Here is a 12,303-nt window from a genome sequence, read left to right on the forward strand (position 1 = left end):
GAACCACCAGCCCCTCTGCTGTTTCCTGGCATGAGAACAGAAGTGGGGAGGGTGAGAGGCTGGGCTAGGCCAAGCTCGCTGCAAGCGTTGTCTTCCCTTGCCCCTTCCGACCCCTCCAGCCTCTCTGAGAAACACCTGACCATGAGTCAGCGTCCGGGGACAGCCCAGTTTCCAAAAGGAAAACGGAGTCAGAGCTGCAGTCAGTGCCATGATTCAAGTAGCAGGAAGGCTCGGGCAGTGCTCCAGGAAAGCAGGATGCATTTTGGAAGGACAGAGATGAGAGGAGGAGGTTGCAATACACAAGAGGGAGCATGAAGAGAACAGACTGTGGCCTCCGAAGGGTCAAGTGCCAGGTGCAGGTGTTTACTAGCCTCCCCAGGCCGCTGGAGGGAGTTCGACAAGTCTGTCTGGCTCTCACCACTGGTAGCTGAGCACTGCAGCAAAGACCGTGAGACTGTGAGCAAGACCTCACAAGCGCCTGCAGTGGCTTCCAGACACCGTTCACAGAACAGGAAGCCTTAGACCACAGTGCACTGGTCCTCTGTGTAGACGGTACACGTACCTCAGTGCTCTGAGAACGTGTGGGGAGGCGGATGCTGTGCTGGGTCCGTCGCTGGAGGGACACGTCCAATGTTTTTGGAAGCTCTTTGCATCCCGTTGTGGAAAGCCAAAACGCTGTCTGCATGGTGTGTGCTCTGTGCGGAGGGAGTGCGGTCTAATGGGTAGGGCATGGGGGCTGGAAATCTAGACTCCCAGGTGCTAGCCCTGGCTCTGCCTCTAATCCACTGGAGGACCTTAGCAAAGCCACTTGTCCTCTTTGTCACCCAGTTACCCCACTGGTAAACTGGGGATGATAAGATCCGTCTCTCAGAGGGTTGTGAAGATTAAACTGATGTTTGCAAAGGCACCCTGTGCTCCATAGGCACTGTGTCCCGTCCCACCTGTGGCGAAGTACTACAAATGCAGGGAGAAGTGATTAATCCCAACAACCGGCTGTGAACACTGGCTGAAAAGAGCTGATCCAGGACCAAACTCCAGGTTATCAACAGTCTGCAGCGTGTATGCTGGTGACAAGGTCTGGCTCCCAATTGCACCAATGCTGCCCTATCAGAGAGCAGGTAATTCTGCCAGCACAGCCACTATGGAAGATGCACATACAAAGCCTGCTTTGTGTCTGCATTCCACGTGGGAGACATGTTGCACACACACACTGGTGACCTGTTTCTGGCTGCAGCAAACGTACAAAGAACAGACCCCTCCGAAGGATGAGGTTACATGTCAGATCGTCTGATCAGTATGCTGGGGGGAGACAAAGCTGCAAGTGTCACCAGGGATTTTATTCATGAACAAGGAACGTCAGCCTCAAAACGCCACATTAAAATACATCCTGCTTTGGTGCGTCCCAGCCCAGCAACAAGAACTATTCAATCTGGGCTTTGTTATTTGCCTTATAAGTATAGAACCCAACTCAGTTACACCGCACAGAAATCAGTTTATAAACACTGACCCAGCACAAACAGCATGTGCAATCTGAGAGTTCCACTCCCTGTGGGATTCATCACCTCCTTCTCACTCTCTCTGTTCTGCAGATACACAGCCTCACGGCCCTGGAGTGCACAGAGAGCTAGTTCACTGTTTAAAACAAAGACAAAATCATGTGGAATTAGTGGGGACCGAAATCGTCTCTCCTTGGAGCAGGCAGAGACTGGACAGGGTCGGTAAGTGCTTCCCGCTGGCGAGCCTGTCACTGTGCCTCTATTGTAAACTGGAAGGGACGCAGTTGGGGACGAGAGGGGAACTCCGGGCCCGTGGCCCATTCAATCCTTGGCCTGTCTGCTGAGACAGTCAGCGAGGGGGATGCCAGTGGTGTACTTTGTTTTAAATTGTATGCAGCAATTGACACACTGTGGCACACAGGCCCTCCCAACTCAGTGGGGTTTGGTTTCGCTGTGACTGAACAAGAGCTTAACTCCTTCCCAGCTGCCAAGGCGGGTATGCGACTGATCAGTCGAGCTGTACTAGAGAAACGAAATACATTCCTACATCTACCATCAGTGCAAGCCGGTACAACTGGGGGCAGAGCAGAGCACGAGCGCTGATCAGCTGTCACTTTGTCATAGGCAATGAGTCTGTCCAGGCGCTGTTTGGTAAATCAACTGGCTTTAACTGGGGTAGAATGGTCCCCCAGGGCAGTGCTACTCAAAGTGGTGGTCCGCGGACCGGTGCCGGTCTGCAAGCCATCGGCGGCCGGTCTGCGCGCATATTGGGGAAAAAAATTGCCAGTCCCCCACCCATCAGATAGCTTGAGAAGCGCTGCCCTTGGGAATTAAGTCTCACAGCTCCCCAGTGGGGTAGGTATTCACCTAGGGAAAGTTATAGCAATCAGAAGCCAAAAGTTACTAGATAGGTCCAGAGCTACTTTAACCCAGCTCTGCTTCCCCTTTTCCCCACTCCAGTATTACAGGATAACTGAATGCAGACCACGGGGCCCTACCATGGGGTCTTGTGAAGAAACGCAGCGCATGGAGACTCCATGGCCCAGCCTCTACTGGGATCTAGCTGGCACACTGCATGGTGGAACTTAGCTCCATGGGCCATATCTCTACGCTGAGGACTAAGACAGCCACAGGGTTCAAATTCACCTTTGGCGTGAGAAAGTGCGAATTCACTGACATCAGCAGAGCTGCAGCGGCTTACGACAGCAAGGAATCTGGCCCTAGGTGCAGCCCTTATATTCTTGGCAACCCAGCATCTCATTTGGGCAGACTGATGCCCTCCACTGCTGTAGGAGAATTCCCAGGAGGAGTCTCGAACCTGCAAAGGGTTTAGTCATTGCTCCTCATGCATGGTGCCCAGTGAGGCTCCACCCCGTCGGTGTGAAGCCCAGTATGCCCCCCGGTCCCCACAGACTTTCACACTCAAATAGCAGGGGGATGTAAGATTCCAATCTCCTCCCTCAGAGACTCCACCGTCTGCTCCCAGCGGTTCTCGTAGTAGAAATTCAGGACACAACTGGCATTGCGGCCACTCTGAACAGCCCAGGGAATGAGCTCCATGGTCAGGATCTGCAGCTTCCTGCAATAAAGGTATGGAAATGGTTTTACTTTCTTCCCTGGGAACACAATCCAATAGCCAAACACATTACTGTACACAGCAGCACACAAGACTACTATACACTCTATAGCACCTTTCATCTGAGGGCCTTAAAGCACTTTAGCAGCATTAATTGACCCCCACCATGAGCAGGTCAAGCTCATTCTCCCCATTTAATTTATGAAGCAGTTATGGTCCAGAGAGGGGAAGTGTCTTACCCACGATCACACACTGAGTCAGTGACAGATCCAGAAGAAGACCCACATCTCCCGACTGTCTCACGCTTGAACCACAAAACGATGCTGCTTCCCAGAAGCCAGTATGTGGGGTGCCTAGAGACAGCCCCAGGAAGAATCCCCAGGCCTCTGGGCTGAGTGGTGCCATTGCTGTGACCCATTTTCTGAGTACGTAATAATGTAATAACACTTCCATAGCACAGAGACTGGCAAATCTTGTTATCCCATTTTACAGCGGGGGGGATGGACAGCCAGAGAAGAGAAGTGCTGAAGGACGCACTGCGAAGTCAGAGGTGGACATGGGAATAGATCCCATGAGGCCTGACTCAGTCTTTTGCTTTAACTACTAGATAAAACGGTGCTTTCTGTTGCATGAAGACATTTCACTGGGTAGTGCTGGTAGGAACAGTGGTTCCACACTGGAGGCCCTATTAGGATTCATGGCATAAATCGGACCTAGACAAGCAGGTTAATTCCCTTTAGGGATGTTGGACAGGTGCCATGAGACCTTTAATATTCTTGGGTGGGATAATCTCCTTCCACACCAAGCCCTCTTTGCCTATAAATATCTACGGAACATGAGTCCCCTCTGTCATGCCCACCTGCTACCATTTTATCTGGGATCTTGAAGTCACACGTTATGGGAAAGAAAACCTCTCATTAATCAGACTTTTAAACCAGGCATAGGGTCTACAGAAGCTTGCAGGCTGATCAACCTACCGGGCATTGAGACGAACTGGGCCAAACACCGCTCCCAGAATGCACATGGGCAGGCCAGTCTGAATGGCTTCGAACCACTTCACCACAACCTCCCCTGGAAGAAAGCCAGAGAAGACCAAGGAGAATGAGAGCTCCCTATCTAGACGCATGTCAAAAACAAAGTAATTGAGTCATTTTATTTTTCACCCTCTTCTTCCTAGTGAATTTTTTCCTCAGCTGCCTGTCTGGGCCACCATTCAGAGTGTACTATGATTGTACGCGTTTCCTCTGGGCTCTAGAAATAATCAGACCCTAGCTTCCCAGGTAGGGTGACCAGATGTCCAATATTATCGGCTCTGTCTTATATAGGCAATTATACTACCCCTCCCCCCACCATGTGTCCCAATTTTTCACACTTGCTATTTGGTCACCCTATTTCTAGCTAAGGAGGGGCCTCCTCCTATTGGCATTTGGTGATGGCATGGAGAGCCACCGTCAACAGCTCAGTGCGCCGCTCTGGATATGATGCAGGAATGGCTGGGTTTAGCTCTGTGACACCTGTGGAGATGCTCTACAATAATTTATGAATATTGTGTGTTGACCTGGTTATGGGGTTGGTTATCGTACAAATAGATTGGTTTAGTTTAATGGGATGGAATGCTGGGAAACACAAACGGGAAGGAAAAAGAACGGCACCAAAGTAAGCAACTTTCCAGCACTGGAGGGTTGTTAAGGGACAGTGGGTGAGGCTGTCTAGGGGGTTACCGGAGGGGGGTGGTAAGCCATTAGGTAAGAGGAGGTGTATGCAGACTGTCGGTTTACAATTCTTTTTCTTTAAATGCTTTGGTCCTATTGTTAAATAAACAATCCTCTGATTTAGAAGGCCATCTGATCACTCTATTCACCATTGGTCACAAACTCCCACACAGGTGTCTGATCCCTGTCAGACCTGCTCAACAAGAATGGTTGATCCACAAGGTGCTGTAGCCCAGAGCCTGATTGGGAGAATTGCAGATTTCCACCCTCGGACAGGTAAAGGCATGAGGCTGACACCTGCGGGGTGCCCTTAGAGCAGTGGTTCTCATCCTATTTATAGTTGTATGTCACCTGGGCCGCAGGTTGAGAACCACAGTGCCCCCCCAAACCCCAACCCAGATCCCTATGCCCAATGCCTCCTGCCCAGAGACCCCTCCACAGAGTGGGGCCAGGAGCAGAGCCCGGGGCTGGGTGACAGGGACGCTGGACCCCCAACCAGCGAGCTGACAGCCCCGACCCTGGAACCCTGGATCCCGTGGGGCCAGGCGGGGAGCCCCAACCCAGGATCCCGCTGGGCCAACCGGGCAATAGCCCCGACCCAGATCCCGCCACGCAATCAGGAACCCAGACCCCGCTGCACAGGCTGGGCAGCCTTTAGCACACAGCTGGGCCACAGCTGTGTGCTAATTGGGCCGCATGCATCCCGCAGGCTGAGAACCACTGCCTTAGAGAGACCAGAAAGGGGACAGAGGTGCGGCTGGCCCTGTAACTGTAACATACACAAAGGAACAGATTCTCAACTGGAGTCAACGGGTTTGAGAATCTGGCTCTCTGTTTTCACTCTGACAGTTTGTGTATAGTCAGTTTTGCTGTTTTCCTTGTATAATCCGGTAGAAGCTGATCCAAAGCCCATTAGAATCAATAGAAAGGCTGCTACTGACTTCAGTGGATACTGGATCAAGTCCTTAGTTAAACTGACTTGTTTGTGAGGATCTTGCACCCAGCCTATGGGAAAAGGGAAGGAAAACTTGACTGTAAAAGGACAAAAACTGATCAGGGAACTCAGGGGCTTGAAATCACTATTCCAAGTGGCCCTCTAATTTACACTGTAAACCCAGGGTAGTAAGTATCTGGCCTGCTCGATGTTTTTCTGCTGCCCACTTGGCATATTTAGATTCTCCAGAATCTAAGATTTCTTTCCTTTTTTTTGGTAAAGCATGTTTCTATGTGAAGAAAGCCTTCAAAATGTGACCGGAGTGCAACCACTGCTCTGTTCTAATGCCCCAGTCCATGGCCCATAATTAAACTACGCCATCTGGCCCTCTCCGCAGAATGAGCATGACACTGCTGATGCAAATATCCTTGCTCTTTTCAGACAATGCTGCAAATGGGAGTTTTGCTCTTGACTTCAATGGGAGCAGAATCAGGACCTTAAGCTCTCAAGCCAACTTAACTTATTCTGAGGCACTGCAGAAGGATGAGAGCATGCCAGGCCATGCGCTGGTGTGAGACAGACGCACCGGTTGAAGGTAATCAAATAAATAAGCACCCATACTGCAGACCTAACATTCAGGTCCTATACAACAGTTAAAAAGTTCAACCTAAAAACAAAGGCTCTGATTTTCAAAGGTGTCTAAGGGAGTTAGCTGCCCAAATCACATCATCATAGGTATTACTGTATTGTTGTCAGGCTGTTCAGGAACACTGAGCTACTTGCACAGGTTTGTTATTGTAGGGTTGCTCGGGATCCCTGAGCTGCTGGCATTCAAGCATATTAGAATATTAATAATACCTAGCTCTTTTATAGCACTTTTCATCGGTAGATCTCAAAGCACTTTGCAAAGGCGGTTACAATCACTATCCCCATTAAACAGATGGGGAAACTGAGACACAGAGCAGTGAAGTGACTTGCCCAAGGTCACTCAGAAGGTTGGTGGCAGAGCCAGGAACAGACCCCAGGTCTCCTGAATCCCAATCCAGTGCTCTATTTAACAGCAAGATTCGCAGCTTGGTAATCTCCACAATGTGACAATAATAGATGGGGCTGGAAGGGTGGAGTAGGTCAAATGTCAAGCCTCTCAGCAGGCACCATGCCGTCTTAAAATAAACATCCAAACACTGGGAAGCCCAGGGTCCTAAAGGCTTGTTCAGCTAACGGCAGGTCAGCACTTTCAGCCTGCCACTTGCTATTAAGTTTATTCAGAAGATTAGACAGAGCTGATCTGCGGATAAGAGCTCAACTAAAAGAACTTTTCTCCTCCCATTCCCTTCTCGTGAATCCAGCCCACAATTGCTCAAAGCTCGTTTTGGCTTACGAAACTGTCCACTCATGCAGTCGTTTTCCCTGCACTGCAGGTTTCATCATCGGCCCTTCAGGGCAGTGCCCATCCTACCTCTTCCTATTCAGCAATGCCAGTGACTCAGTGAGCATCTCTCTCATGTAGGTGAAGGGTGATTGTTCCTGGAGGCTGAGGTTCTCTTTTTATCCACAGAGCAGATGGAATGCTGACAGCGGCAAAGCCAACGTGCCCCACGCCCTGCCCCATCAGTGGCCTCCAGCCCCAACCTGGAGGAGTTCAGCCTCCATGGCTCATTCAGTCCTTGGCCTCTCTGATAAGGCAGCCAACAAGGTGGCCACGCTGCAGGGACAGGTTTTGTGATGTGGACATCTGGCCACTGGCAGCCTAGCTGAGACCTCCCCAATTCATTTCACACAGCTGCATGCTAGATGGTAATGACTCTCGGTCGCACCCAGTCTGGACTCACCAAGCATGTTGGTGGGCATGCCGAGGAGAGTGTGCATCAGGTCATGGACTTCACGGTACCGCTGGATCACATAGGCCAGCTCCTCTTCATCAACAAACTTGACCGGCATCCTGGTGTCCGGAGAAACCCTCTGCAAAATAAGAGCATCCCAGGTTCAGCCCCTGCTACCTGCCAGGAATTCATGTTTCACAATGATTCTTTAATAATAATAACCCTAGCTCTTACATAGCACTGTTCATCAGGAGATCTGAAGGCATTTTGCAAAGAAGGTCAGAATCATTATCTCCATTTTATAGAAAGGGAAACTGAGGCACAGAGCAGTGAAGTGACTTGTCCCAGATCACCCAGCAGGCCACTGGCAGAGCCAGGAACAGAACCCAGATGTCCTGAGTCCAAGTCTAGTACTCTATCCACTAGGCCCATTTAATTTCACTGGAGGCTCTCTTTAGGCTCCCCTGTCTGCTTTCTCCCTGTACTCCCAGATGGCTCAGACCCCCCTCTGGAGCCCATTCACGCTCTTCTGACCAGATAGATCAGCTAACGCCATCCACAGCTCCCAAACGCCCTGCTGCCTCCCAAGGGCTGCTAGGTCCCATACTCACATTGCTGTCCAAAAACCGGACATATTCTCGGCCAAACGTTCCATCCGGCAGACCCCGGAGCCCAGTCACGTCCAGGGTGGAGAGCCGGATCCGAGGCCGCTCTCTGCAAATAAAAAACAGAGTGGCTGAGTCAACCCACGAAACACAGCAACTCCCAAGGGAAGCTGAGAAAACCAGGGCCAGCTGCCCAGACAGCTGTATTGCTGGAATTCACATCCTTGGCACGAGGGTTTTGCTGATGCCTTTCCCCATTGGCTCTTAAAGTCGGGCACAAACACTTGCTTGCCTATTATTTCACACCAGTGGGAATCAGGGCACAGAGAACTTAACGGGGACATAGGAGAAGTAAAGCTGTTATCTCACATTTCTGCAGCACCACTCATCTCTGAGGATGCCAAATTCTCTATGCACAGCACCTCTGAAATGCAGCCACCTCTAAGGCAACAGAGACAGGTACATAGCACCGTGCACAACAGTGGAGGCAGGGAGGGGTAAATTTTGCCAAAGGGCTTCACAGCAAAAGTGCCATGGCTTCACGAAGCAAGCAGCACTTCAGTGGAGGGAAAAGTCTGTCCCAAAGGCAGACTGAATGCCCCCTCCTGCGAAGCTGTTGGTGCTTCAATAGCTTCAGGACCTATCACAGAGCACAGCTGGGAACAAGACCCACAGACAGAAGGCACCTTTTTCTGGGATGTCTCTGATTTTCAGTAAAGAAATTTAATGGAGGAGCCAATTCAAAGCACTGAAAGGCCAATAACATACTACCTTTGGTTCCGGGCTGAAACTCCCCATGTACACAGGCTAGACCTAGGCACTCTTAAGTCCTCCAGATAAGGATTAAGGGGGATTTAAGTTGTGCCTTGGACTTACCCTGCCTGTGCATCTGAAGATTCTGTTTCTCTTGGTTGACACTAAGCTGCACTTCCTGTCTCATGCCCTACTATTATTATGTAGTATTTCATTGCAGTAGCACCCTGAGGCCCCATCAGGGTCAGGGCTGCAACGTATCAGGCGCGCTACAAACACAGAGCAAAAGGCAGCTTCTGCCCCGAAGAATTTACAGTGTCATTAAGACAATACATGAGAAGTAGGCGTAACGAGCAAACAGAAGATACAGAAAAGGGAGGACAAAGGAAACAGTAATAAGAATGTGCACTTGCACAGACCCCGTACCAACTGGCAGTTTCCTGTAGGGATTACAGCAGAAGTGGGTCTTAAGGAGGGATCAGAAGGACAGGATTAGTGTCTTTCCAAACCAGTGTGGGGAAGGGGTTTCGAGTGTAGGAAGTGGCATGGAACAAAGTGAACAGGTTGTTGTGGGAGAAGTGGACAAACCGGTGATGGAGGCTGCAGTCGTTGGCGGGCTGATGCAATGAGATCCAGCAGCAGGCACGCGGGGTGGAAGTTGCCATCGCCCTCATGAACTGCTGTGGGGGGAGCTCACATACACACAGTTTCCCACATCTTGAAAGAGCACGTTCACTAGTAACAGCAGCAGCAAGGCTGAAACCGAAGAGGAAGTGGGCAGGCCTGCACACCTGAAGGAGGAGCGTGCCTAAGTAGGTTTACTGCTGTTCTAGAACTTGCCAAAAAGACCATTCTAAACATCAGCAGGGGAGCAGAAAATCTCTTGGGAATTAAACAATAATCTTCCTGTCCCTGTAAGTACAATGATTCCAGAGGCCTCCCCGTGTAGACATGAGCCTGCACTACCTGCCCAGAAGCGTGCGGTATAGATACAATTGCTCCAGCCAGAGAGCTGCCTCATAAGCTTGTCTCCTTCCCCGCCACAGGCCATGCAAGATGGACAATAACGCACTGTAGGATCTGATAACCTTCAGGGTCGTGCCTCATTTTATCCCTCAGGCTCCGCAGGGCTGAAGAGCCAGTTGTCTCACCAAGGACTGCCACCATATCTGAAAAAAAAGGGGGGGAAAAAGAGAGAATGGATGGGAAACTGATTGACAATAAAAGAGCAACAGACAAACAGCGGTTCTGGTTAAGAATGAAAATCCTGAGGACACAAGATAGGGCTAATACATTTTAGGTACTTATGTGGCCTTCAGCACTGCAATATCTGAGCACCTCCAAGTCATTAATGCACTTCTGTATGGTAGAGAAGAGCTATTATCCCCATTTCACACATGGAGAACTGAGACACAGAGAGACTACGTGACTTGCTGGGGTCACTCAGGAAGTCTGTGGTGAAGCACCCTAACCACTAGACCATCCTCCAACCTCTGGGGTTTAAACTGTCATGCAACTAGTCACAAGTGCTGCACAGAGAGGGTTCTGAAGATCAGGAGTGAGGTGCGGTGGCAGAGCTATGTATGGGGCCTGGGACTGGAACAACAGGGAGTATTGCAGATTGGGAGTGAGGTTAGCAGAGCTATGTATGGGGCCTGGGACTGGAACAACAGGGAGTATTGCAGATTGGGAGTGAGGTTAGCAGAGCTATGTATGGGGCCTGGGACTGGAACAACAGGGAGTATTGCAGATTGGGAGTGAGGTTAGCGGAACTGGGAGGTTTGGAATAATAAGGAATGAGATGCTTTAGCAGAGATGTACAGGAGAATCTCTCTCTTACTAACTGTCTGCATTAACGGCTTCTCTACGTGCCAGCCTCAGTCTCTCACTGTCTTAAATACACATTCTTTCCCACAATGCAGAGATGAGGAAATAAAAGAATTAAAATCACCAGGGAAACTCCCAACAGAAACACAGATCTGGCTCCTAGGTGGGAGAGAAGTACAGTCTGTACGAATGCAGAGACCATAGCTGGACAAAAGCTGCAAGATTCAGCTTACCATGCCGGTAGGGGTTGTAGAGAGCCATAAATGCTGAGCCAGCAGACAGCAGTACTTTCTGCAGAGGGCTGGTGGGGATGTGCCCTGGGTACAGCTGGTAATACCTCTCTTCATCCACATGCTCCTCTGGAGTCACTGTCAGGTCAGTGTGGGGCAGTTGATATCCCCTACCTGCAAAACATAGCCACACCAGGGCAGTGAGTTAACCAGAAAATACAGCTCAGTTCAAAGACTCAGACAGTGTGTATCTGCCAATTTGGCTTCCTTTGTCCTTTTCCTGACACAGTCTGTACGCAAGGCCCCTTGGTGATCAGAGATAACTACATGTCACTGGTTTCAGAGTAGCAGCCGTGTTAGTCTATATGCGCAAAAAGAAAAGGAGTACTTGTGGCACCTTAGAGACATGTCACTGGTGTCTATAGTATCACCATAGCCCACAAGTTGCAACTATACTCCATTATAAGCCCATACGCTTGGGTGTTCTAGCCAAGTGGGAGCTGTGGCTAGGACCTCGCTGGCTTGAACAATAAAGCTAATGCATGGTCCCTGTTACTGTTTGGATAACCTGGAATATACTTAATATAAGAACAAAAAACGAGACACAGCAACAAAAACAGAAAGACAGAATACCAGAGGTGCAGTGGCAGAGTTTGGGACAAAGTAGCATAGCAAAGGATGTTGCCAGGATTGCTGTGCCTTTGCAAAACCGGGAGAACTAGGAAGCAGAAGACGCCGCCAATCAGGTCACAGTGCACTGCTGGGGAGCAGCACTGGCACAACAGGGGGTGCTGTAATTCAGGACTCAGGGACATCGGCAGCGTAGGTGGGGTGCAGACAGGCCTGCAATGGTGGGGGGGGGGGGGGGCTGCACACCAGGTCTGAGGTGCACTGGCAGAGCTGGGAGGGGCCCAGGACTGGGATAGCAGGGGGCGCATCAGGTGGGGGACGCTGCCAGCGCCTCATTTCCCATGAGCCCTAAAACGGAGCCGGATTCGCTTCTCCGTCCCACCGACACGGAGTCTCGCCTGCCGCCCGCCCCGCGTCCCGGACGCTCCAGCCCCGCACGCGGCCCCCCGGCTCGGCGCAGCCACTTGCCTGCGGAGGCCGGCGAACCTAGGGCCAGGTGCCGCAGGCCGCGCAGCGAGCCCGGAGCCCGCCGCAGCCAGCCCCCCATGCGCGCCCGGCCCAGCGCAGCCAGCGCATCGGCGGCGCCCGCTCAGCGGCGACTAGGCCAGAACTCGACCCCCCCCACGCCGCAGCCCCGGTGCATCATGGGCCGGGGGGGGATTCAGCCCCGTTGCTAGCCGGCGGGTCCCTCGCCGGGCCCGGGCGGCGCAGCAAGTC

General features: G+C 51.2%; 1 protein-coding gene across 2 annotated transcripts; it reads right to left on the reverse strand.

Annotated features, from left to right (window-relative positions):
• Nucleotides 1-1,316: 1,316 nt before the first annotated feature.
• On the reverse strand, nt 1,317-12,277 carry COQ4 (coenzyme Q4). Of its 2 annotated transcripts, none has more exons than XM_037879808.2 (7): nt 12,055-12,277; nt 10,960-11,130; nt 9,972-10,068; nt 8,153-8,255; nt 7,551-7,680; nt 4,050-4,143; nt 1,317-3,075 (listed from the first exon to the last, which is right to left on the reverse strand). In XM_037879808.2, exons 1-7 carry the CDS (start codon nt 12,131-12,133, stop codon nt 2,919-2,921), a joined length of 831 nt encoding a protein of 276 aa, XP_037735736.1. In that variant the 5' UTR covers nt 12,134-12,277; the 3' UTR covers nt 1,317-2,918. The 2 variants fall into 2 exon arrangements, with proteins under 2 accessions (XP_037735736.1, XP_007057352.3); XM_007057290.4 differs by lacking the exon at nt 12,055-12,277 and adding an exon at nt 11,590-11,963.
• Nucleotides 12,278-12,303: the final 26 nt, after the last annotated feature.

This window comes from Chelonia mydas, chromosome 16 (assembly GCF_015237465.2).
Source record: "Chelonia mydas isolate rCheMyd1 chromosome 16, rCheMyd1.pri.v2, whole genome shotgun sequence".
Classification (NCBI taxonomy): Eukaryota; Metazoa; Chordata; order Testudines; family Cheloniidae; genus Chelonia; species Chelonia mydas.